Genomic DNA, 27,431 nt, shown 5'->3' on the forward strand with positions numbered 1-27,431 from the left:
CAGTAAAAGTCAAATGTGACTTTTACTGTGCGCGCTGTTTTCAAATTTTCTGTGGGAGTGAGCAGGACAGGGCAAATTCGTACAGAGGCTCATGTAATGGCTGAATTGTTGAAACAGTTTACATCACATAAAGCAAAGTCTTTACAAATGAAAACATATGCATAGCTACTATCGCTCAACAGCACAATTGTGCTGGTTCGTCACGAAAGGGATATAAACACAGAGAACAGACATCCAGGCTAGAACAAATTTCATTCGGAAAGTTGTGTAAGGATTTGAATCTTTACTTGAGTAAGGTTGCAAACCAATACACGATGACAACACTAACGCCACCAAACACTATATTGCCACAGTCAGTGGTGAAGTGAAACATTTCAAGTGGTGAATTAAATTAGTATGGAGAATTAACCGATTGCAGCGCCACGCTATTGCCACTTGTGTTGCCGATTTCAAAAGGCCGTTAAATTCCTTACACAGTTTCGGAACTGGACTTGGATGTCTGTTCTCTGTGATATAAAGTAGTTTCGGGAGCGTTTCAGAAGCGTTCAGATGGTTTCATTGCGCTTGAAGGAGTATCTGAGCATTTCAAAGGATCAGCTGCTAGTATTTCAAAGACTTAGCTGCTAGACGCTTCATTAGCATCACGATGTGGGCCGCCGAATAGAATGTCGTCGACATATAGCACCAGTAACAGTTTCGATTCGTCTTCTCCTCTCACGTATTGACCACGATCGTTCTTGCTATGCCGAAATCGGAGCTTGACAGCTCATGGAACCTCTCGTTCCAGGCCCTCCTCCAGGCCAACTTCAGGCCATTCAGCGCTCGATTCAGTCAACAATCAGCGTCTTTCTCTCTCCATCAACACCTTTTGGTTTGTCATGTGGATATCTTATGATATCATCTCTGAGTTTCTCATTCTGAAACGCTGTTTTACCGTCCATCTCTGATAGACTTCTAGGTGCTCCAGATTCGCGATGACCAAAACAGTTCGAACAGCCACAGTGTTCGAATCGCTGTGAGAATCCACGCACCACAAGTCTGGCCTTGTAGTGGTCGATAACGCCGTCCTCACTACACTTGATAAGAAATATTCACTTGAACGACTCAGCTTTTCTTTCTGCCGGCAGCTTGCACAAGCTCCACGTGTTGTTTGTTCTGATGAGACTTCATCTTTTTGTCGACCAATCTTCACGCTTCTTAATCTCGTCCAATGTGTCCGGAAAACTCTCTACGAAGTTCATTGTACTCAAAGCATATTCATATCGTGATCCTTATGCCATATGGCGGATCAGACTTTCGAGTACTTCGACCATGATTTTCAGGATTCCCCGAGATAGAATGACTTTCCGATGCTTCTTCAATGTCCGGATTTGACAATTTTTTGCCCTTGCTGAATGCGATCCTGTCGTTTCTTTGTAATCCTCAAACGACTCGAACGATTCTTTCAGATCATCCTGATGAACATCTCCAATCTCACTTTTATCAGAATCGGTATCAGGCTACGCCGTGGTTCTTTCAGCTCGTCAATAGCAATAGCATTGCCGGTGATCACATCCCGCAGTACTACCACTTTCCTCCTTTGTTCGGATCCTAGAAACGATAACCATTCCAGTGGTAGCCGAGGAAAACGACTTTCCACACCTTGCTGTCCAGCTTCTTACGGTGGTGCTACAGCTCTCAGGTGTCATCCCATCCTGAAGAGCACTCGCTGGGCTTCGGTTGATCAGATAAATGAACATCTCTACGGCCGCGAACCAGAATATCTTGTCTACCTTGGATTCGAAGTGCATCGTCCAAACACTGGGTCCATAACCTCTTGGGAAATAGGAATTCGGCCGCGATAACAGTGCAAAAGTATATAAAGAGTTTTGTAACTAGGTATTTGGCCCTTAATAGAGCATGGACTCACCTGGTCTTATCCCAGAGGCACAGCAAACAGCGTCTGTTCTGGCATCCAGCTAAAGCGAATGAGGCACGTTACAGACAGGCGTGGAATAGGCAGAACTCAGTCTTCCGGATGAAGAAGCGCCAGCAGGAAGAACGAGATCGTGAAGCGATGGAAGAGCTGTACCGCGCTAGGGACACACGAAAGTTCTACGAGAAGCTGAACCGCTCGCGCAGAGGCTTTGTGCCACAAGCCGACATGTGCCGAGATTATCACGGGAATATTCTCACGAGTGAGCGTGAGGTGGTCGAGAGGTGGCGACAGCATTACGATGAGCACCTCAATGGCGACGTTGCAAGCACCGAAGGTGGTGTGGTAACAGATCTAGGAGTATGTGCACAGGACGAAAGACTTCCGGCCCCTGACCTCCAAGAGATTCAAGAAGAGGTTAGTCGGTTGAAAAACAACATAGCCGCTGGAGCAGATCAACTATCAAGCGAGCTTCTAAAATACGGTGGAGAAGCACTGGTGAGAGCACTACACTGGGTCATTACCAAGATTTGGGAGGAGGAAGTATTACCGGAGGAATGGATGGGAGGTATCGTGTGTCCCATCTACAAAAAGGGCGACAAGTTGGATTGCGGGAACTACCGCACGATCACACTACTGAGCGCTGCCTACAAGATACTCTCTCAAATTTTATGCCGCCGACTATCACCGATTGCAAGAGAGTTCGTGGGGCAATATCAGGCTGGATTTATGGGTGAACACGCTACAACGGACCAGATGTTCGCCATTCGCCAGGTGTTGCAGAAATGCCGCGAATACAACGTGCCCACACATCACTTGTTCATCGATTTCAAATCGGCGTATGATACAATCGATCGAGAACAGCTATGGCAGATTATGCACGAAAACGGATTCCCGGATAAACTGACACGGTTGATCAAGGCGACGATGGATCGAGTGATGTGCGTAGTTCGAGTATCAGGGACACTCCCGAGTCCCTTCGAATCTCGCAGAGGGTTACGGCAAGGTGATGGTCTTTCGTGCTTGCTGTTCAACATTGTCTTAGAGGGTGTAATTAGGAGATCGGGGATAAACACGAGTGGAACGATTTTCACGAAGTCCGTTCAGCTGCTTGGTTTCGCTGATGATATTGATATTATTGCTCGTAAATTTGAGACGATGGCGGAAACGTACATCCGACTAAAGAGTGAAGTCAGACGAATCGGATTAGTCATTAATGAGTCGAAGACAAAGTACATGATGGCAAAGGGCTCCAGGGAGGAATGTTCGCGCCCGCCACTCGGAATTCATATCGACGGTGATGAAATCGTGGCGGTTGAAGAATTCGTGTACTTGGGCTCACTGGTGACCGCCGACAATGACACCAGCAGAGAAATTCAGAGGCGTATTGTGGCAGGAAATCGTACTTACTTTGGACTCCGCAGAACTCTACGATCGAATAAAGTTCGCCGTAACACGAAGTTAACTATCTACAAAACGCTGATTAGACCGGTAGTTCTCTATGGGTACGAAACATGGACCCTACGTGCAGAGGACCAACGCCCCTTTGGAGTTTTTGAACGGAAGGTGTTGCGTACCATCTACGGTGGAGTGCAGATGGAAAACGGGACTTGGAGAAGGCGAATGAACCACGAGCTGCTGAGAGAACCAACCATCGTCCACACCGCGAACATCGGGAGGCTACGGTGGGCGGGTCACGTCATCAGGATGTCGGATAGCAACCCGACAAAAATGGTTCTCGAGGGTCATCCGACCGGTACAAAACGACGTGGTGTGCAGCGAGCTAGGTGGGTCGACCAAGTGGAGGGCGATCTGCGGACCCTACGCAGAGTGCGGAACTGGAGATAAACAGCCATGGACCGAGTGTAATGGAGACGGCTATTATGTACAGCAGAGACCACCCCGGCCTTAGCCTGATCGGTAAGGTAAGGTAAGTGTCTGGTACCGTTGTCCCCGGAATCCAAAACTAGAAGAGTTTTTCGAAAAGTTTCTTGAAACTTCGTAGAAAATGTTGTGACTATTTACATTTGTGCTTTTCCAAAGGCGTGAAATGTATGTTGACAGGAACTGTGAATGGGGTCGATATGCCAATCCAAACTTTTTTGTGACTACTTCAAGGAACCCTACTTATAGAATAAAGGGGTTTCAAAGTGGTTAACTGGAGACGAATTATGGGGAATACTTACAAGGGAGATTCAGAGAAGGTTCAGGTTTTTTTTTTCTAGTCTTTTCATGGCGTTTCATGGGAATGCAGGCAGTTTCAGAGGTTAAAGAGGGCATCAAGAGACCTTCATGGGAGTTTCAGAAAGGTTTCAAGGAGTTACAGAAAATTTCACAGAATTTTGTGGAAGTCGAAACTGTCAGTTAAGTTGGGGTGGGGTGGAGGTGTGATTGGTTCGGTTGACATATTTGTTGATTTTTGGGGGCTTTCAAGAGGGTCTCAGAGGAGTTCCAAGGTGTTTGAAAAGGTTCTGGGAGGTTTCGGATGGGTTTTCAAGGGTTTTAAAAGACCCGCAGAGAAATTTTCTATCCCCAGTAGTATATTCACTGAACAGAAACTCAAAATATGTGCTTCTCGTGGAATGAAGAAAATGTAAAATCACAGAACTGTTACAATGGCTTAATTTCAATTAAGAACCGATTATTTTCCATGACTTTCATGTCATTGATGTTAAAATTTTATGTTTTGAAAACATAAAGGGTGTCCACGATGAAATTGGCACACAGAATTGGCACACATAATAGTATATTATGTGTAGCTAATACCATAAAATTTTCATTGAAATCGGTTGAGTATTGGCGCAGATATTGTCGATATCATTAAATGAGATTTTAGAAAATTTGGGCACCCATTTCAAAAAATTGGTTAGGCTATAACTTTTTTGTTACCTCATAAAAACGTTTCAAAAATTTCATTTGATATTCTTAACATAGTATCAATTAGGTGGTAAAATTTGATTGAAATCGGTTCAGTACTTTTTCTAGTAAATATCCAAAGCTCAAATCGCTTCAAGGTTAATTTTAGGTACTTTTTGACCATTTTTAGTTCCGCGTGCACTATTTCGACTGTAGAACTGGTAACACTGTTCCGATTTTTATAAAACTTTGACAGTGTAAAATTGTTGTGTTAAACTGTTTACAGTGAAAATTTCAGCCATTTTTGTTGAGTACTTTTAAAGGCCAGTTTGAATTTCACTATATCAAAAACCACATCTGTTTATTGTGACATAGTGCGACATATATGGCTATAACTTTTTAACGGTATGATCAAATTGAATGAAATTTTGTCAAATTACTTCTACATACATACTTTACGTACATAAAAATTTTCATTGAAATCGGTTCGGTATTTTTGGCGCCAGAGTTGAAACGGCAAAAAAGTGGTACCTATTTTCCAAAAAGTTTGTTTGCACAAGATTCTCAAGTCGCAATTACCTTATTTCAACGATATCTCCGCCAATACTCAACCGATTTTAATGAAAATTTTATGGTATTAGCTACACATAATATACTATTCAAGGTCAAAAAATAGCTATTTTGGCGAACGCAATCAAAAGTTATAAAATATTTTGCCAATTTCATCGTGGACACCCTTTATTTGCCACCTTTTTCGAGACTACAATTTTATTAGCTCTTAAAGTATGTTGTTTTGATGAATTTCGATATTGTTCAATTAAGATTATCATTTGGCTAGTTAAAACTATTATTCCTTATTCTAATGGACACAATGAATTTTGTAAGATAAGAAAAAAAAACTTTGCTCGTGGATTAGAATCTGAGATTTGTATCTTTTATCGGGCCCATAGCCGAGACGGTAAACGCACGGGTATTCAGCATGACCATGCTGAGGGTGACGGGTTCGATTCCCGGTCGGTCCAGGATCTTTTCGTAAAGGAAATTTCCTTGACTTCCTTGGGCATAGAGTATCTTCGTGCCTGCCACACGATATACACATGCAAAATGGTCATTGGCAGAGGAAGCTCTCAGTTAATAACTGTGGAAATGCTCATAGAACACTAAGCTGAGAAGCAGGCTTTGTCCCAGTGAGGACGTTACGCCAAGAAGAGGAGAGAGGAGAGGATTTGTATCTTTTACTGTCAGCACAGCAATGAATAAAAGCTCCATTCGAGACGGCTTCACCATATCATACACAATTGTTGTCATATGAGCTATATAAAACTGACTTGAATCATCATTTTAATGTTAGATTCAGACATACTTGTAGATGTAGATATTTGTAATCTTTGAAGTGAGCTCTGGATGGAATTTTAAAGCTGCTTTAATAATCCTATTGTCTTGCCAGCCTAATATCTTACAGAACATTTAAAAATATCTCAACGATAGGAAGAGCTCAGAAATTACCTTATTAACTAATGGCACACAGAGTATCGATAGATGGAGCGAGGTGTTTCATCTCGGGTGTAGGTCGCATTTCTTCATGTTGTATCCGTATACTATGTACAATCTTCCTTATCTTATTGCTATATCTTATATTTAAAATCCAGTTCACAAATCAACACTTTGATAATTTCTTATGAAAATTCAAGGAATACATTCAGTTATTGCAGACAAGTAAGTAAATTCTAGATGTTCAATCTATGCTAACAGTTAGGCTGGGCCATCTGTTATGTAGGAAAAACAAATTCCACCGCTGTTGACCAGATTAAGTTTATTCTAGTTTCATTCCAACTGTGGACGATCGGTTATGTCTACGATTTTTTTTGTACTTCTTCGTTTTCGTGGGCACCAATTTTGCCTAAACTTGTGCAACGCATCTGAAAGTTTGTAATGGAATTCAAGGAGAAACATCAGAGAATACAAATATGGCTGCCACAATAGCCTACTTGGTCCCCTACTCACGTTTTCAAGAGCATCAATCCTGTAAATTCGTAAACATATGCGCTCGATTTAGAAAAGCAGCCCCTTTTGGCAAGTGAGCAAAGCCAGGATAAACAAGTGCGTTCGTCAGATTTGTGCCTCTAAAGTTTGTATGCAAAAATGCAATGGGATTTCTTGATGTTTCACCTTTTTCTTGAACCATAAGAGAACATCACAGGTCAGATGTGCTGAAAAACATTGTCCAAGATCACGAAGTAATCCGACGCTTATAAACAAAGTTTATTCGTTGACATTGCTTAAACAGATACATTTTGTTATTTATTGTCATTCCTTTAGATGTTGAAACAAAAACGCTATGGAAATGTTTGTAGAACATAGCTCTTGGACAAAGTTTTTCAGTCCCTTTACGAACAAAAACATAACAAAGTGTATGATTTCAGGAAAAACTGCAATGAAAACTTCTATTGCCATGTGCAACACGTAGACACAACCGATCGCGCTCAAATTGGCATGGTTTGCAGGTACCGAAATTAATTAAAAAGCTTTGATCTATTTAAACGGACACCATACCCCACTCTACCAACCATGTACAAACATCAATAGATGAACACCCTTCGGAAATTGAGAGCCTGCGTTGGTCGCGCCGTCTGCACCCAATCGCCACCTCTTCCCTTGATCGTTCGCATCGTTTTCAGCTCGCTCCGAGTCAGCAACCGCCGCTCGCTAGCCACAATCCACTGTACCGTCTCCGAGCAGGGTGGCGTCGTTAGGCTTCCTTCGTACGCAAAGTACGGCCACTCCATGTCCCCCAATACCTCACCCACCGAAAACAACCCCTGCCGAGGTATGCTGTACTCGCTTCCCTCCTCGATGACTTCCGCCAAAGCCCGGGTCCACTTATTCAGCGAATTGATCCTGCGGCTTTTCAACACATCATAAGTCAACGCAATCACTGCCACTCCATTGGCGTGATCCCGGGCGGCCTTAAACGATCCGTACAGCTCGTTGTAGAACACCAGATGCATCTCAGCCGAATATCTCTTCTTGTCGAACGTGTGCTCCGACCCCAGATGGTAGTGGAACTGATAGAACAGGTACTCCCCCCGAAGCGGCCCTCCACGTAGTCTCGGTAGATCGTCCTTCCGGAACTCGGGAAAGAAAGCGGCGGCTCCGCCTTCGTTTTCCACTACCATGGCTAGCGGAACGTTCTTGAAACCCTCCAGCTCCAGAGCTCGCTTCCGATGGACGATCACGGACCGATTGGCGATTAGGTTGATTGGACTTTGGTACATACCCTCGCAGGTGGCGTTCAGGGCTCCCCAGTTCGATGGGCCGAAGTCGTCCTCTTCACGATAGGAGAAGGAACCTTGTGTCATGAGGTTTCTTGAGGTTGCGGTAGGCCAAACTTCGTTGGTCGAGATGAGTTTTTCTGAGCGGATGGGTTCAGTCACATGTTGGTAAAAGTTGTAAAATCGATGATGAGTTTTATCCGTAAACTGGAAGAATCCGTTCGAGTCGAAGTAGGAACTGGTTGTGCGAGGATAGGCTGAAACGAGCAAATTAAAGAAATAACAATCAGTTATAGAAGATTTTTTTTTAAATATGGATTTGAAAAGTTCTAGGTTTTACTCCTTATTCCTTCAGACAACCATGAAATATAGTCTATTCCGAAATTCTTGAGGTCCATGAAGACCTTAATTTTGTCATTTTTTTGGATGTTACGACATTTTCACATGTTAGTCTAGAATGGTGCTGGTTCGTCACGAAAGGTATATATCCCAAGCAACACAGAAAACATCTTTGGACCATCAGTATTTCCAAAGATGTTTTTAAGTGAATTATAAGCGATTCAGAAAACATCTTGTGTTAATATCCAGCTGTAATTATGCTAATCGAAAACAAACAACACCAAATATGTTATTATCTATATCACGTATGAAATATGTTTATATAACTATTATATAACAGAAACATTAAGTTGCTTATTCAATCATAAAAGCAAACGCGACAGAACAACAGAAAAAAGATGAAGATAAAAATAAACCTAAATGCAAACATTGTATGCATTGATTTTAACCATTCCTGGAGGCTCTGGCCGATGGGGGAGAGTGAGTGGTTCAAGGGAATTGACCCAAAGTAACAGTGAAGTTTCTGAAAAAAAATCAATCAGCACTTCTCGGTCGATGGGGTTACAATTGATGTTCCAGTCCCCCATACCGTTTGCCGGGTACCATATCCTTCCTTACGAACGTCCCCGCGCTAATTAGGATCACCATACACAAATTTGGCCAACATCCTCAAGGCCAAAATGTACAGGCTGCTGATCTACCAACTGGTCTGTCGAATACCATCCAGAAACACCGCGCAACTTGTATTCCGGCCTATGTGAAAAAATCAGCATCCAACAGTCGGTGCTATTCCAACTCCAGCGTGAATTCCGGCACTCAAACTTCACCTCTAGCACACATGAATTTCACCGGAACCTTTTCTCAGTGCTCCAATGCACTGCGTCGTCATTCTTCCTGCTACCGCGGGGATTATACGGAACACTGAATGGTCGGATAAATCATCGACCACCTATAATTCCACGGGAAACACCAAATTCCGTCGGACCATCAGACCATCGCAATTATTTACTATTGACAATTAGTTTGCCATTTTGACAGGTATAGCCCCGCTAAAAGTATAGCTATAAATATGTTATTTTGGCGTAGTCTAAATGTTAAGAAAACAGAGAGTGAGGGTATGTTGAAATGATGTTATTTAGACGTATTATAAATGCTTTTTCCGTTATTGGTTGCAAAGTTGCTCTCGGGGTGCAAATTTAACGTATTTTGAACTTGTTTCAAAAAGCTTGACGTGTAAAGATTGGTTGTTCTTATTTAAGAAACGTCATGTAGATTACAGTACCGAACAGATATATTAATACACAAATTAAAAAAATATGGAACAAAACCCACGCTTTCATTGCTCGCTCGAAATTATTAAGGAATCTACTTCCTCAGTTTTAAAATACTCGAACTTTACTTGAGTAATAATCAGTAGTTAGCCAGAGGTTCAGTTATTTAAAAAAAGTAAATATTGATTGCAACATTTCTGAACGGCACTGTAAGCCAATTGGAAAAGCTGCCATATTGCTCTCACCGTAATTTGGAAAAATAGAAAATTTAGAAAAAAAAATGCACCATTTGATTGATTCAATCTGAATATTTCAACAGAGATGAACCAGCCACGGGCTGAAAGTCTCTTTAATAAAGATAATAAAAAAAAAAAAAAAAAAAATGAATATTTCAACGCAATTCAGGGGCGGTTGAATTTTAGATAGGTAAAATCATATGTTCCATCATAAATCTTTAATCGCAATCAAAAAACACTACCCTTCCTGAAAATAAACCAATGCGTAAATTGTCAATAATTTGTTGTAGAAAATATGGTCTTTGTCTTCATCACCAGAGAACAATTTGTCGCGTTGTTGAAGTCATAAAATTATATGTAATATATTCTTTTCTGTCAGTCGCTACGTAGTCTATATCTTCATTATGAGATGATGTTTATATTATTATGTAGTTCGTTATAAACAAGGCTCTCGCAAGTTATATCACTATCATTTTTTCCAATTTGAACCCATGCATGTGGTATGTTATATAATAGTATTTTACAAATCGTATTACTAAGAAGCAGCTTAGTTTCAACCAATGAATATATTTGTATTATTAAGGTATTTTCCAAGTATCCATTGCCGAAAAGTAACTTTGTTAATGCATGAAAGCTAAATGGAAAGCAATTATTAGTACTATAAGAGTATTGGGATACATCTTATATAACCTTTAAGGCCGGACGGGACGGTGGTTGAATCGTCCGCCATTGCTCTGTTGCTAGTAAGATGCAAATCTCAACTTCTACTTCATATTATTGACTAGAAATTTGATCGTTTATTTGCTCACTTGTGGTGCACAATCGACTAAAGTTTCAGCTACGTCAGTGCAGCGGAAATTGATATTTGCTTCTTCAAAATCGCGAGGCAAATTGTTAGAAAGAGAGGGAAGATAGGAAAAATTACACGTCGTCCCGTGCGGCCTTAAGATGTTTTATAAGCCGCCATTTTTTGCGCTGTTTTGAATATATAAGTATCCCATCCCGGGTAGACGAGAATATCTAAATCATATCTCGAATCGAACACTTTTTGCTGTCATAGCTCGATGTGATTTTGAAGAGTTATTCAAAATTCTAATGAATATCGCATGAATAGCTCAAAGTGATATGATATCAGTTTTTGTTCTTGTCGAAATAGCTGAAAATTTCTACATAAGAACAAGTTCAGCTCTTCTGCACGAAATGGAACACATACACCCATAGAGATGGCTGAATGTTAGTGAAATGCCTCGTGCCCCTTTCTGAGCTGTGGAAACGAAGAACCGCATGCTCTTATTCCCATGATATTTACAACAGCGAGCCACAGTTGAGTGGTAAGCATCGCCGCCTGTGAATCCTAAGGTCATAGGTTCGATGCTGGTTGCTGCCATTTTTTAAATTGTTTTTTTTTTTCTAGAAAAAAAGTGACAAATCTTGTCTGCTATTGTTTTGATCTTGTAATATCTTAACGAGCTATTATTGAGTAGTTCACCATATTAGATTTTGCTATTATTTCTGTTCTTTTACCTCTTATATCAATCAAACCAATATCAGTTTTTGCTCTTCAGTAATTCAATCAATCATAACTGAATATGCTATTCATCAGATTTTTCCACCTACTCGGGATACGACGTTAAAAATGCAAGAATAATATAATCGAGTTAGTTCGAAACTTGAATTTTAAACTCTTATATAACAAGCTGTGTTACTTGGGATGGGTTGGCAATTGTGACAGTGTTACGTCTGTTTTTTTTTCTGGGTTCCACACGAGCATCAACACTTAAGTAAGATTTGTTCTACAGGCACTTCTTCTTCATCCTTATGGCTCGACGTTCGCATTAGAACTTGGCCTGCCTCTCTTCAACTTAGGGTGCCGTTATAGTTACGCGTGAGAGTTGAAGTGCGCGTGTGCGAAGCCGCAAAAAAGAATATCAACAACAGCAAAGCCACGAAAATCCTTTGGACGCGCACTCCCACTCTCACTTTGAAGCGGCACTATGTCGGCGCCGTTAGTGTTCTTAGAGCACTTCCACAGTTATTAATTGAAGGGCTTTCTTTGCCTGCCATTGCATGAATTTGTACATTGTGTTGCAAGTACAATGATACACTATGCCCAGGGAGTCGAGAGAATTTTTCCTGGCCGAAACGGGAATTGAACTCGCCGTCTCCGGATTGGCGATCCATAGCCATAACCACTAGGCTAACTGGAGACCCCATGGGAAACCTTACATTTCGTGATTTTTCAAAATACATTTTGCGTTATCCGAACTACTTCCTCCTACGATTTCTCCAAGGACTCCTCCATGGATTCCTCCAAAAAATGCTTCTATCGATTCTACCAGGGATTTTTCTAGGTATTCCACAATGGAACTCCTTTTAGCAACTCCAGTCATTTCTAATTCAGTTCATTAGAAATTTCTACAGAGATTCCTTTAGCAATTTCTGCTAGCAATTCTTACTATGATATTTACCGGAGTTTTTTGTATGAATACCACTAGAAATTTCTATTGGGATTTCTTGAGAAAGGCCAAAAGGAGTTCCTGGAGGAATTCCATGTGGAATTCGATGAAGAATCCCTGGATAAATACTGAAGAAATTCCTAAATTAGTCCATAGAGAAATCCATGGAAGAATCACCGAAAGAATTTCTGAAATAATCCTAGAAAGTTTCTCAGCAAGAATGCCAAGAGAAACCACAAGAAGAATTCCGGGAGGTATCACAGTAGCAGTAGGTCTAGAATGAACTGCTGGAAGAATCACAGCAGGAACTGCTTGTGGAATCCCTGCTGGAATTTCTGAAGGATGGCCAAAAAGAGGTCCTGAGAGAATCTTTGGATCAAGTCTTTGAGATATTCCTGAAGGTTACTGGGAGAACCTCTGGAAAACCCAAGAACATTTCCTTAAAAGATTCCAGCAAGAATTCGCGAAGGGATCTCAAGAGAAATCGCTAGAGGAATTCCTAGAACAATTCCGGGAGGTATAGTTGGAATTTCTAGAGATATCATATAAGGAATTGCTGAATTATTGTGATGGAAAAACAAACCAGATGAATTATGTAGACAGCTGTCCTAACATAATCCAATAATATTTAATGCGCCTGAACGTTCACCAAACGTATCCTTTGGAGTTTGCCCTTCCACTAACAACACCTGACCACTAAAGGCCAGAGAGATCGTAGAGCTGTCTACATCTTTCTTAGGTGTCCAATTAACTATATTTTCCCTTCTCTCAGAAGTCACAAGGACGTGGCCAGGACAGTTCTCGACCATTGGAGGATTGCGTCTGTCTTGTCTAAAGGTCAGAAATTAGTCCCAAACATGTGTGCTTTGGTTCGGACGGGAAGTAGGCAACCCTCATAGCAGCGGTCTAGGACTGTACCAACTACGAATTTGTGCGATTAGCTAATGCTAAATGGCGAATGGAATTGCTGAAACAATATTTATAAAAAATTCTGGTGAAACACCATCAGGAACTCCTGGAGGAATCCTAACAGATGTTTTGAGGCACAAATCTCCCAGAACTTGCCAATTGAGCCGAATTTCTGAAGAGATGCTCCATGGAGAAATACCTGACAGCATCGGCAGAGGTAATCTGATGGAATCCATTGAGGAGTCGTTATACGAATCGCAGAAAAACAAATTCTGCAAGAATCCTAAAAAATTGCCCGGAAGAATGCCAGAACACAAGTAACACAATTGTCACAGAAGAGTCACGGCGGCGCAGGTTTTTATTGCGCAGAAGTTGCCGTGACTTGCTTCTAACAAATAAATACTTACTTGCTAGAAGTAAGTCCCAGTGACTTCTGCGCAACAAAAACATGCGCCGCCGTGACTCTGTGACATGTGTGTTACTTCGGAAAAAAAAATCCCTAGAAGAATTCATGGAGGTACCGCAGTTACAATTTCTGGAAGATTCATCGGAAGAATTGCTAGAAGAATCGCATGAAAAGTTTCTGTAGAAATTCTTGGATCAATCCTTGAAGAAACCCTTGGAAGAGTCACCGATGGAATTTACGAAAATGCCAGAAAAAATCTCTTGAGGTATCCCTGGAAAAAATCCTGGAAGTTCCACAGTTTGAATTTATGGAACAGTCATAGAAAAAAAATCTGGAAGAACTGCAGGAGGAACCGCAAGAGGAAATGCTTGAAGATTCGCAGCTGGAATTCCAGGAGAAAGGAAGAACCGCCGAACTAAATCGGAATTCCTGGAAGATCTTCTGAAAGAATCCCAGGAACATGAAATTATGAAGGAATCCCTGGAGCCCTAGACTCCTAGAGAAAAGGTGCAGTAAGAATTCCTGAAGGAGTCCTAGGGGGTCATTCCACATCAGAAGTCCAAGACAAGTTGCTGGCGGAATTTGTGCAGGAATCCCTAAAAAAAACCTGAAGCAATTCCTCTATGAATCACAGGAGAATCTTCTTTAAAAAGATCCGCTACTAGCTTTGTGCTTTATCGCTCTAAACTGCGTTCGTTTTGTACCGTTTTTTTTATTATTTGTTTGTGTCCTTACCATTTTAAGAACTTTAGGCTCCTTTGGGACACCTTAGCCTTTAGATACGGACTTAAGATGACAATGCTGCAAAATGAAACCCTTCAAAATATCAAATCAACAATCAAATGTCTTTTTAGGAAATTACTATATCCTAATCCAGGTTTGAGCCTTGATATCAACTAGTCATAGAACACAGAATAAATAATGATATTCATATACGAATCAATGCCACATGAGCTCCAGTGACCCGATTCTGCAAAGGCATATACAGGTAATATAGTTGCCCTGATCATAATCAAACATACTTACGCCCACTGTTCACCAACGGCACTGCTGTCAACACTAGGGCCACGAACCAGACCTTCATTTTCGCGAATCAATCAGCACCACGCCAGTTGCCACGCCTAATCCGGATTAGCTACGAGCTTCCAATTCCAATGATGACAGACGACGACGGGTTCCGAAGTCTCCTTAATGGCACGCACTAAGCTGACAGGCTTCAATTAATTATCTCCACTATCTGGATAGAATTGATAAATTACTGTTAGGTAAGTGTACCAGTTATGGGCTTGGTGGTTCTTTATTTGAACATTCGTGTGTGTGTGTGTTTTTTTTTTATTTCACTAACTATGTACTGTGGATAATTTCAGAAGAAATTAATAACTAATAACAATACTGCAATCTTTTTGCATAATTTAAGATTTTCATTTCTTTTCACTACTTTTTTTATCATTCTGTACTTAGTAAAGATTTGAATTCGGATTTCGGTTGGGAAATAATTAAGATTTGGTCATTTAAAGTTGACTAGATTGTATTGGAAAACAGCTTTGGTACAATTTTAACGCCCTATATTGTATCTCTTAGTTTTTTTACATTGGTATTACTTCAAGAATTCCATTAGAAATCCTCTAAAAGTTCCGACAAGCATTCCATTAGAAATTTCCGTAGTCATTTCTTCAGCAATTTTTCGAGGCAGGCGTTCATAAATTCCTTCATGGATCATTTCTGAAATTTCTCCAGAAATGCCCCCAGAAACCTCTAGAAACTTTCCCTTTGGATTTCTCCATAATATTTCTCAGGAAATCAGTTACGGAATATCCGGATAATTGGCTCAATTATTCTGGTAGTCCATGGCTTAATCCCGGTTTTTTTTACAACCATCTAAAGACACTCAAATTGATGGACAAACTATCTGAATATGCCGGAACCGGTTTCGCAAGGGAAAGAGAAGTACCGTCTAGTACACCATAAGCTGCTAGTGTGCGGCCAAGTTCACGAAGTATTCGATTCAAATAAACGTCGTTTTGAGGGCAAAAACCCAGGAAATTTCCAAATCTTCACGAATTTCTTAAGAAATTTCTTCTTCGTTAATTAGTCCATGGACGCCCATGAAGGGTTCCGATAGTAATTATTTTAGAGTTTGTTTCGAGAAATGCTTCAGAAACTTTTTTAAGGTTGCATCGAAGAATTTCTTCCGAAATTTTTCCAAGGCTTCCACCACCTTCCTTCAATACATCATGGATTCCTGTAAATATTCCTTCAGGAATTCCTTCAGATTTCACCAGATATTCCGGAGATTTCTTCAGGGATATCTGTAGAAGCTTATCCAGTGACCATTTCTGTGAATTTTTGGAGGATTCCCTCAGGAATTTCTCCAGGGATTCCTGAATGAATTTTGGCAGAGATTCGTTTAGGTATTTCTCGAGGTACTTCTTTAGAGAATTCTTCGAGGATTTCTCCATGTATTCTTTCAAGAATTGCGCTAGAGATTTCTATAATAATTCTTTGTGGTATTATTCGAAGTGTTCTGCAGTAATTTTTCCCAGGAATTCCAAAAATTAATCCAGGATCACTTCAAAACTTTCTAAAAAGAATCCTTTCAGAAATTCCAAGAATTCCTTCAAGAATTCGTGCAGAAATAACAACATACATGGATTAATTCAGAGTTTTTCTTCCAGTGATTCCATCAGTAATTCTTCATGGGATTCGTTTGGAAATTATTCCTGGTATTAAATCCGGGATTCCTCCTGGGATTTCTTCAGGAATTTCTCTACGGATTCCTCCAAGAGTTCCTCCAGGGATTCCCTCAGAAATTCCTCCAGGCATTCTTTCAGGAACTGCTTCAGGGATTACTTCATAATTTTCACCAAGGATTCCTTCACGAGTTCTAATTGGGGTTTCTTCAAGAATTCTCTGGAAATTCTTCAGTAGCTCCTTCTGAGATTCTTTCAGAAACTCACACCCGGATTCTTTCGGAAGCTCCTACTGCGATTTTTTTGGGAATTCCTTCTGCGGTTTCTCCAGGAATTCCTCCTGGGATTTTCTCAGGAATATCTCTTGGGATTCGTTTAGTAATATCTCCTGTGGTTCTATTACGAATTCCTCCTGGAATTGCTTCCGGAATTCCTCCTGATGTTAGGAGGAACTCCTCAAGAAATCCCATCAAAGATGCTAGAAAGAATTCCTGGAAATAATTTTAAAGGATCCCAGGAGTTTTTTAATGAATTTAACACGCTGTTAAGACCGGTGGATCTCTACGCGCACGAGACATGGACTATGCTCGAGGAGGACATGCAACCACGAGCTCGCTGCACTCTACGGCGAACCTAGCCTCCGGATGGTCCCAAAAGCTGGAAGGTTACGATGAGCAGGACATGTTGTGAGAATGCCGAACAACAACCCTACAAAGCTGGTGCTCCCAAGAGATCTGAATGGTACAAGAAGACCTGTAGGACAGCGGCTGGCAAATGCCCCCGAGAGGGTAAGCCACATCAAAAAATCGAATTTCCCCGTGAGGGTAACCAAATGGCGAATTACCTCTACAGGGTAAGCCAAAGGCGATGACGATGATGATCATTAAGGCTCAAGCATCCGTCATCATTTTTCGAAAAATAAAAAGCAGTTTTCTCGCTGTAAACCAAAACAAGGGTCATGAAAATATATTCACTGCATTATATTCCTCATGTGGAGTACAGTGAATATATTTTCATAGCAAAAGCTTTTGTTTTGAACGAAAAAACTGCTTTCAAATGTTTGATGATGACGATGATTTCAATGACGAAAAGTTCAACGTTAAGGATGAAAAGTGAAGAATGTTGACGATGATGAATGATAAAAGGTGAAAGATTATGGATAAAGGATGCAGGATGCAGAATGCTAGATGTAGGATGAAGGATGATAATGATGATGATGATGATGATGATGATTATGATAATGATGATGAAAAACGAAGGATAAAGTATGAGATGTAGGATGAAGGACATGGGATGTAGGATGGTAGGATGGAAGATTAAGGATGAAGAATGATGATGATGGAAAAGAATGAAGAAAAAAAAATAACAGGACGATGATGCTGGTGATGATTATGATGAAGATAAAAAGTGAAGAATGAAGGGTGTAGAATAAAAGATGAAGGATGTGGGATGGAAGATGAAGAATAATAATGATAATGATAAAGGATGAAGGGTGTAAGATGTACGATGGAGGATGAAGGAGGATGATGATGATCATTATTATGATCGTGGACACGTGAAGATCATTATGGTGTTGTTTATGATGAGGAAGTATGAAGGATGAAAGATGAAGGATAGTATATAAAGGATGATCATGATGAAGGATGAAGAGTGAATGATGAAAGATGTAGGATAAAAGATGAAGATAATGACTAAAATGATGATGAAGGGTGATGACTGATGAGTGAAGGATGCAGGATAAATAATGATGGATAATGGATGAACTATCGAGGATGTAGGATGAAGGATGATGATCATGATGATAATGATGGTTAGAATGATGGCGAAGATCATGATGAAAGCTGAAGGGTGTAAGATGTAGAATGAAGAGTTAAGGATGGTGATGATTACACACTCAATCCTGAGTTGCCTGTTCAGCACTTTTTTTGACAAAAATAGAACAGCAGATTAATTTCGGTAGCTTCGGTAATCGATTTTACTGTGGCTCAGTACACCAACTGTCAAAACCAGGTGTAAAAGGTAAACAATGCAGTATAGCTGTATTCAGTTGTTCTATTTTCGTCAAAAGTTTACCGAACACGGTTTTTCAAATTGAGTGTGCATGATGAAGTATGAAGGATGATTATGTTGATGATGGATGAAGGATAAAGGAGGATAAAGTATACTTTCCCATACAGGGTGGCAACGTGAAAGTGATATACTAGTTTGGGAGCCATACGTTGCAATTCATGCTGTTGCATTGAAAACAAGTGTGCTTGGGGAAACGGGATCTTAGATATGGGGATTTTAAGAAACAAAGGATTCACGGATTGACTCTGAAGAATATTTCCGACAGGGTTGCCAGATTTTGCGTTCTGCCTAAGACGCACGCTGCTCACAACATTTTTTTTTACTTTGGAGGCGTCTCTGAGAGGGCCCATATAGCCGAGGTGGTAAACGCACGGGTATTCAGCATGACCATGCTGAGGGTGACGGGTTCGATTCCCGGTCGGTCCAGGATCTTTTCGTAAAGGAAATTTTCTTGACTTCCTTGGGCATAGAGTATCTTCGTGCCTGCCACACGATATACACATGCAAAATGGTCATTGGCAGAGGAAGCTATCAGTTAATAACTGTGGAAGTGCTCATAGAACACTAAGCTGAGAAGCAGGCTTTGTCCCAGTGAGGACGTTGGTTACGCCAAGAAGAGAGAGAGAGAGCGTCTCTGAATAAACAAAATGATCGTGTATATAAAGCAAGTCTTCGTGAAATACCTGCCGACAAACGAGAGGTTCAACGATATCGAAGTGCTGCAGCGGTGATGGTTTGAGGCGATATATCAACAAAAGGCCAATTACCATTGTTGTCCATCGACAGGGGCATAAAAATCAACGAAGTGTACTTTTTATAACACGTCATCAAAGATCACCTATTCCCCAGTGCCAAGAAACTGTTTGGAAAAGAAAGTATTTGTTTCAAGCAGGACTCAGCACCGACGCATTGAAAAGTGATGCAAGCAAAATTTACCGTGGAATAGCTGGTTTCGTCTCCCGATTTGAACCTACTGGAATTTTGTACATGGGAATACATGCTAGGGAACCTGGGCGACGCGAAGAACTTGGTTTTGGATACCTTCAAAAACCGTTTGGTAAAAATTTGGGATGAAATGCCGGACGAAGAGGTGCGTGCTACTTGTAATAACTTCGAGAAGCGTCGGCGAGCCGTTATTCAGAACAAAGAGGAATGATTCTAATTGAACTAAATACTTTGTAAGTTTAATACTTTGTTGTGTTATTAAATTTGAATTTGCAGAAAAATTAAATCCTGTTTGAATTTTGCATCAGTTTTCGAGTGTATCATTTCTACGTTGCCACCCTGTACGAAATCCCATACAAATTTCAATTGCAATGCGTAAAGTGTAGAAGCAACCGATCGTGCTCAAATTTTGCACAGATACTCAGGACCCGAAACGGAACCAAAAATGCTTTGATCTGAGAAAACGGTTCCAATAACCCAAACTAATATCACATGTTAGGTAAGCAAAAATGTAAATATATAGGCCCACCAGTTCAACTTCAACATAGGTAAACACTACAAAAAAACAGCTGACTTGAAACGTCTTTTAAAATGCCCTATAGGATGTAGAATGAAGGTAACCCGTAACGTGGGTAGATCACCTTGGAATGGTGCGTTACGGCGTAAGATCTACCATACCATACCAAACTTTTATCTTGCTATTTCCAATCTTGTTAATTTAAATGCAGGATCAAGATTTGGTTTATTTTTTTTACTGTTTTTTGTTTATTAATTGTTTTTATTCTATTTTTGTAATTTGGTTTTCACTGCTAATATACCGTTTGTTTCAGAGGGATGCAGGTAAACTTGTCCTATGTGTAAATAACACAATTTACAAAAAAATATAACTGTTGTGAACGTATCATCATTTAATACTATTTTCTTTTTCAGATTTACAAGCAGCGATCAAAGCGGCGAAGCATCTCCTTTTTAGAAAGATTAAGATTACCGTACGATTCAGTGGCTGGTAGACCATGGTGTCCGTGTCGATTTTTCGTAATTTCGCGTGTCGAGCTTAGTTTCGTAATTTCGCGTGTTCTGTTTCTTCGAGTACAGTTTCGTAATTTCACGGGTGTTGATGTGTGTTTCTTCCGTTTCTTATTTTCGCGAAACTCGTTTTACGCGAACTATTTTTTTATATAAAAAAATTAAATGGAAGCCATCCGGTATTTAAAATATAGTGATCGAGGCGTGAGTGTGGTATCCGGGATCAGCCGTACGACGGGTTTGTTTTCTCGAATTGATTGTGCGGTGGACATTATTCCCAGACATGTCGCGTATGTGAGGACGTATTCAATTTTTCACGAGTGCATCGTTCATAGCAAAACAAGAATCGGTCTGGTGATTGTAGCAATTTGTTTACCAAAACAAAGCCCCTAACAAATCATCCCTACCCGTATCCAAACTCCTAGTGATTACTCGTAGTAACGCAGAGTATTCCTCGGTTATTGGCCTAAGCGAGAATCACGTCATCACTTCCTTCCCTATCCTCAATTGACCTGCATTCGGACGCGGCCGGCGCTGGTATTGCTTATTGAAAAGTATTGGGATTCCAGCATTTACACAATGAGGAGAAAGCTAGTCTTAAGCATCACCTGTTGGTTCTTTGTGTAAATGCAGCTCTCCTTGCAATAACAGAGGAGCAACCGCGGGCGGTCAATCATGCTCATGCTCATGCTCATGCTCATGCCTTATAGGATGTAGAATGAAGGATAAAAGATACAATATATAGGTGGAAGGATGAAGGATGTAGGATGATAATTTTTTTTAATTCTTAATCACTTAACCTAATTTACAGCTCTTTTGTCCACTAGGGCACTACGTGAGCAATTCCAATTGGACGCTGCTAGGATAAAGGATAAAAGATGAAAGATGGAAAATGGTGCATGGTGATGAAGGATGCAGGATACAGAACGAAGGATAAGGGATGAGGGATGAACAGCTTATTCAGTCGAAATTTTCAATATCAAGCTTAAGAGCAGCTGTTGTACAGCAATAATTTTTATTGGGTAGGATGAATGATTATGATGATGATGATGGGAGAAGGATAAAGGATATAGGATAAAGCAGTTTATGCTGATGAAGCATGAAGAATGAAAAATGAAGACTAAATTGTGAGATACTAGCATACGATTGAAATTAAATAAAATAGAGTTTAAAAATATGAATGATAAAGGATGTCGGATGAAGGATGATGATGATCATGATAAGGGATGAAGATTGTAGGATGTAGGATGAAGAATGAAGGATGATGATGGTGATAATGATGGTGATGATTATGATGATGATTATTATTATGATGATGATTATTATGATGATGTTTATGATGATGATGAAGTTCGAAGGATAAACAATTAAGAATGATGATGATGATGATTATAATGATAAAGATGAAAGATGTAAGATGAAGGAGCAAGTATGACGATAATGGCTATGATGACGATGATAAAGTATAAAAGATGGTTATGATGATGATGATGAAGTATAAAGGATGAAAGATGATGGTGATCATGACGATGATTATGATCTAGGAGGGAGAAACCGACTTGGAAAATGTGTGCGTCACGGCAAACCGAGATTTCGCTGTCATGAGCTGTCAAAACGAGCCCAAAATCATATCAACGCTTTCTGCGGACGAAGTTGAGGAAAGAGCGTAACTGGTATTAGTATTTATTTCACATTGAAATCATACAAGTTCAATTCCATTTTCTTCCCATAGACACATAAGATAATTACAACAACTTACATGTTTCGTAATAAAATTCAATCAATATTGCCCGTTGCGAAGATTTATAGATTCCGACGCAAATAAATGATTAGGCTCATTTTCAGCGTAGGTGCGTTATAAATGTTTGTTTACAATGCAAAACTATTACCACATGTGAACCTAACAACACAGCGTAAAATATTTACCAGGACGCGGTCTGGTTTTATATCTGTGGGCCCACGCAAGAAAAATCCACGCAACTAATTTTCGCGCAGGAGTCTAAACAGGTGGAATCTCCGCAATAACGGGTTTTTCGCTGTTTTGAACAGATAGGTATTGAGGTTGAATAACACAAGGGGGAAGACAGCTTTTGCTCTCTGTGCTGATCTTGAGTAAAATTTGAGCAACTCGGAGCAACTCGCTTTGCTCAGCACAGCGTTAGCCGTACATAGCAACCATATGATTGATTTGTTTACGCAATGGAACATTCATGTATTGCTTGCAGGATACCCCGTCCGTGCCTTTCATATATATTTTTTTTTTGTTAAAATGATGTGTAAGATAAACCTGTGGGTGAATTCCGGTGCGCTTTTTTATCAGAAAGTATTTTTCTTCCCATGCTCACCAACACGAAAGTTTTCTTTTCTTTGAAGAAATTCGTCCACTGGTGTGGTGTTGTGTGGTGTGGGATAACAAAAGTGTCTTCAGTATGCTTATGGTAATGGCGATGCCTATGCGTAACCCAGCCTGCAACTGGCTAGGATTTTTATGCCTGGGACAAACCGGGCCCCGCAAAAGCTGCCTTAGGAATTCACATACGGATCAACTGCCGTGAGCTTCCTAATAACAAGATTGAGTTAAGCAATTGTAAAATTTAACCACTTCCATGCAAGGTCATTCCATCATTGAATACTTTATGGCTCAGGATAAAAGCCAATCGAACCAAATAATAGTAAAACTTTGTGTTCCTATCCTGGAACAAGACTTCCAATCCAACCAAGATTGACGGATCGAGTGTTCGTCATACGTTTGACTACTTGGATCAGACAAAAATGTTTGAGCAAAATGGGAGCAACGGGAGCAGCTCACAGCTGCTCGATCAACAAAAGCTTGCTCTGAGCAAAGCTGTCTTCCCCCTTGGAATAACAGTAAAACATTCATATCTACTTCAGTCCTTATTCAAGGTTTGTCTGGAGAGGTGAAGGTTACACACTAAACAAAAACGAGTGATGTGCATGCCGGCTGTCTTGATGGTTGTTGACACAATACAGTTTTCTTGAAGAACGGTGAAGTTTTGGTTTACATTTCGTGTGTAGTATCTAGAATACTCCAACTGGCTGCGATGCGGCCATGTTTTTGAAGTCATCATCTGTTTCAGGTCAAACATTTGATTTAGGCGTAGTTTACGAGTGATATTTTTTCTTTAACAAAAAAAGTTCTTTACATCCCCAATTGCGGCCTAATTTGAACACGTTTTTATTTATTGTAACATATTTCAGCTAAGAGAATTAGATTTTTTCATAATTCTTCTAGTATTTTTGAAAATTTTCTTTTTTGTTGTGGAAAATATTACGCGCTTTTCAAGTGTTGGTCCAGAAAAGTTTACTGTTTACAAATTGTGCTGTCAAAATGGGGTTCAACGCACAATGGGGGTCAGAGATGTTGGCTAGCTTTTTTACTGTGGGGTAGTATTTGGATGACAAGTGGCTGGAATACTCAGATTATGATTATGATGATAATGAAGGGTCAAGGATGAAGGATGTAGGATGAAGAATCTAAGGTGGAAGATGAAGGGTTAATCATGAAAGATGATGCTGAAGAATGAAGGATGATGATAATAATGATGAAGCAGGTTTGTGATGTTCATAACTATTTTTTTTTTATCAAACTCATACATTCAGTTCATATTGTTGATAAAAAAATATATCCTTCAGAAACCAAAGGATTAAAACATTCAGAGAGTAGGACAGGAAGAGAATGTAGGGAATGAGAATTGTACTGAGATAATGGGAAATAGGGCATACAGTATTGGTAGCGGGCCAGTGCCACCGGCAAAACAAAACATACGAGGAAAATGAAAAAAAAGTAATGTATTTCTCACGAGTAGGTTGTTTCTTTGCTTCTTTCCTCGTTGTAGAGAGTTTCGGTCATCGGAATGGTCTGGTCTTGCTGATTCGCAACACCACGGTGTCCGTCCGGACACTACACCCTCAAGGATTTCTCCAGGAGTTGCTCCAAGAATTCTTGCAGGAGCACCTCCTGGAATTCCTCCATAATTCTTAGAGGAATCCTTGAAGGGATTCCTGGACAAATTGCTGATGGATCCCATAAGGGTTTTCCGTAGGAATCTCTGGAGGAATTCCAAAAAAAAAAAAACCTCAGGTAGGATCATGGAAGCAGTCGCAGGATGAATTTCTAACCAAGGGAATCCCAGGAGAAATTTCTAATCGATTCCCTGAAGAAATCCCTGAAGGAATTCTTGAAAAAATCATGGACAAGTTGTTGAAGGATCCCATAAGAAATTCCATAAGAAATTCCTGAGCAAATCCCAGGAAGAATTTCTGAAGAAATCCCAGAAGAAATGCCTGAGGGAACCCCTGAAGACATAGCAGTGATAGTTTCACGATTTTTTATGAGCATACCTTCAGGAATTCCTCCAAGGATCCTTTTCAGATGTGAAATACGCTCTCTTTCGGCTCGTCTCGGAATCGGTTTCGGAAGTTCCTGTGTCCAAGTATTGGCAAGCCGTCAAGAGTGGTCCAAATTAACATTATAAAAAGTCATATCTTAAGGTTAGTTTAAGGTGAATATAGAACGAAGCCACACGTCGAATTTCCAAAAGCACAAATCTGAGGAACCAAATGACGGTTCACCCTGAAAACTTGATCGATTGGTCACCACCAGCAGGTGACCAATCGATCAACTTTTCAGCGCGATACAATATTTGGTTCGTCAAATTTGTGCTTTTGAAAATCCGAGGCGTGGATTCGGTCTATATTCACCTTAAGGTCAACAGAGATGCTGAAATGATTTTTTAAGAGCACTTTCAAGGCAGCGGTAATTTTTAACTTCTTAATGCACATTGTGTCACTTTTTTAAGCGAAGCTCCTATCTACACACAACCAAAAAACAGTGTGAAAATTCATTAGAAATTCATAAGAACCTCAAGTTTTTTTTTGCCATAATTGTAATTAGTTGAATGCCATGAGATTAACTTATGAAAACTCATTTTATAAAGATATTCTTATGACGTGCTATAAGAATAACTTATTAAAACTCCTTTTCAGAAGGTATTCATATGAAATTCATATAATTAAATAATGGCAAAAAAAATCATAAGCTATTTATGAATTTCTAAAGGTTTAATGATTGAGTGTAGAGGTCTCTGTAAATCGAAAATTAGGAAAACCCAGGCAATTTTGAAGTAATATCTTACTCCTGTATGAAATAACATCATGATTATTGTGTTGATTGACCAACAAATATCCCAATGCACTAGAATGATTACAGCCGTAAACACACATCTCCTTCCAAAGTTGATCACTTTTGCAACACATAAATTCACCATCACTGCTTGTCCAGTTAGGAACCACCATAACGTCCACAACTAGTACACTCACCCTACACACCAACTTGATCCGCATGCAGCTAGCCACACTTTCTCACGCCAACGCAATTTCCCACAACTTCTAGACGAGAATTCCCGGATAGCGAACTTGATCTTGCCGACCACCACCGCCGTACAAGGGCGAGAGCGCGCGCGCGCGTAATTTGTACGTATGCCTAGTCGCGAGTACGTTTCAGTTGGTTCGGTTCGGTGGGCAGGCAATCATATTCAAATGAAATGTAGAGTTGACACGCCCAAGCTCTGGCAGGTCACCACAAGCTTCTGGCGCGCGTTGCTCAGCAAATTTCTTCTCAGGGCTACTATCTGGAGCCGTTTGGGCTTGACTGCTGGTTGACACCGGCGCGATACGATTCGAACTGGGGCGGCGGCGACCGATTGCTCCAGTTTTTAACCGTTCTGGACGGGACCTGGCGCGGGTCCAGAACTTGTAAATAGGTTGTTCTGTTCTTTGCTATTTCTGGGATTGGTTGTGGCGGGATATCGGCATTGGAGGAAACCCGGATGCTTTTTACATGGGTACTACAATTGTTCAATTGCTTTCGTTGTCGGGATATCGTGTCGGATTTGCGTTGTTTTGCTGGGAAGTGAGAAGCTGTTTATGGGTTCGAATGACAACCGGATAAGAAGTATATGTAGGCATTGCTCGCATTTGCCTTCGGGCTGCATGGGTGGGCTGTACCTGTGACTGTACTGTATTAGTGTTCGAATAATTGATTTTATGAAGAAATCTAAATCTACCAACTGCAATGGGAAACGGAAACAGATTTCTACTAGAGTTGCTGATCTGGTGGAAGTTGTTTGTTTTTATGGATATATAATATATGATTCAAAGGATGGAAGGATATATGATACAAATACAGTGCAGTGGTGACTTTATTTGTTCAGTTTCCAATAGGAGGGTGGGGGGGGGGGGTTTGGTCTGCAAAATGAGACGATAAGGAGAGCGTCCAACATAGCTCTGGTCCTCACAAGATCTTACCTCATGCCTTCACGGGTCAATCGATGGAAAAGACCGCTAGCTTAGATTTGTGTACTTAGCTGTTAGTGCAGCCTGGACATTACGGTTGGCCTTCTGACTTCAGCTAGTTTGAGGAGGTACGCCCGAGCGTCTGTTCGCCAAGGTGGTACAGCTCAAACAGCGTCTGTTCTGGCATACAGCGGCTAAGTATGAAATGCTCCTCCACACCGGAAGCTATACCTACAGGGTGCGGCAGTAAAAAATGCGAAAAGTTCAAGGCACTATTACACACTAAATATGGGATATATATCACTATTTTTTCTTGACAGTGTATCAGTCAATGTCTATATTCTAGCACTGAAAAATAAAAATGAACATATTTGATGTTTAACATGTGATAATGTAGGCCTCAGAAAATCAAAATTTTTTGTTTTATCAGATGCGAAATTTAGCGACCTGTGCGATTTTCTGCGGTTTGAAAATTCTGGTTGTTTTCATCTTCAGGCGCCGCCCTGTAAAGGTTAGTGACCAAAATGGGAAATTTTTTAATTAACTTTTCAGAAAACTAGCCTATTATAGATCATGGAACGTTGAAACATAGATTGGTTAATGTCAAATGGACGAAAATGAGGTTTGAAGTTGAAAAACACTTTCGCATTTTTTCCTGCCGCATACTGTACACGCGAAAAAATCCTTTCTGATAAACGTGAACAAACAAATGCAAATATGAGAAC

At 40.4% G+C, this 27,431-nt stretch overlaps 1 protein-coding gene across 1 annotated transcript; it reads right to left on the bottom strand.

Annotated features, from left to right (window-relative positions):
* Positions 1 to 4,424: 4,424 nt before the first annotated feature.
* LOC109621641 (carbonic anhydrase 7) lies at positions 4,425 to 26,323 on the bottom strand. Its single transcript, XM_029860473.2, has 3 exons — positions 25,732 to 26,323; positions 14,687 to 14,897; positions 4,425 to 8,300 (listed from the first exon to the last, which is right to left on the bottom strand). The coding sequence occupies exons 2-3, from the start codon at positions 14,742 to 14,744 to the stop codon at positions 7,351 to 7,353; spliced, it is 1,008 nt and encodes a 335-aa protein (XP_029716333.2). The 5' UTR covers positions 14,745 to 14,897; positions 25,732 to 26,323; the 3' UTR covers positions 4,425 to 7,350.
* Positions 26,324 to 27,431: the final 1,108 nt, after the last annotated feature.

Source organism: Aedes albopictus, chromosome 1 (genome assembly GCF_035046485.1).
Source record: "Aedes albopictus strain Foshan chromosome 1, AalbF5, whole genome shotgun sequence".
NCBI classification, from domain to species: domain Eukaryota; kingdom Metazoa; phylum Arthropoda; class Insecta; order Diptera; family Culicidae; genus Aedes; species Aedes albopictus.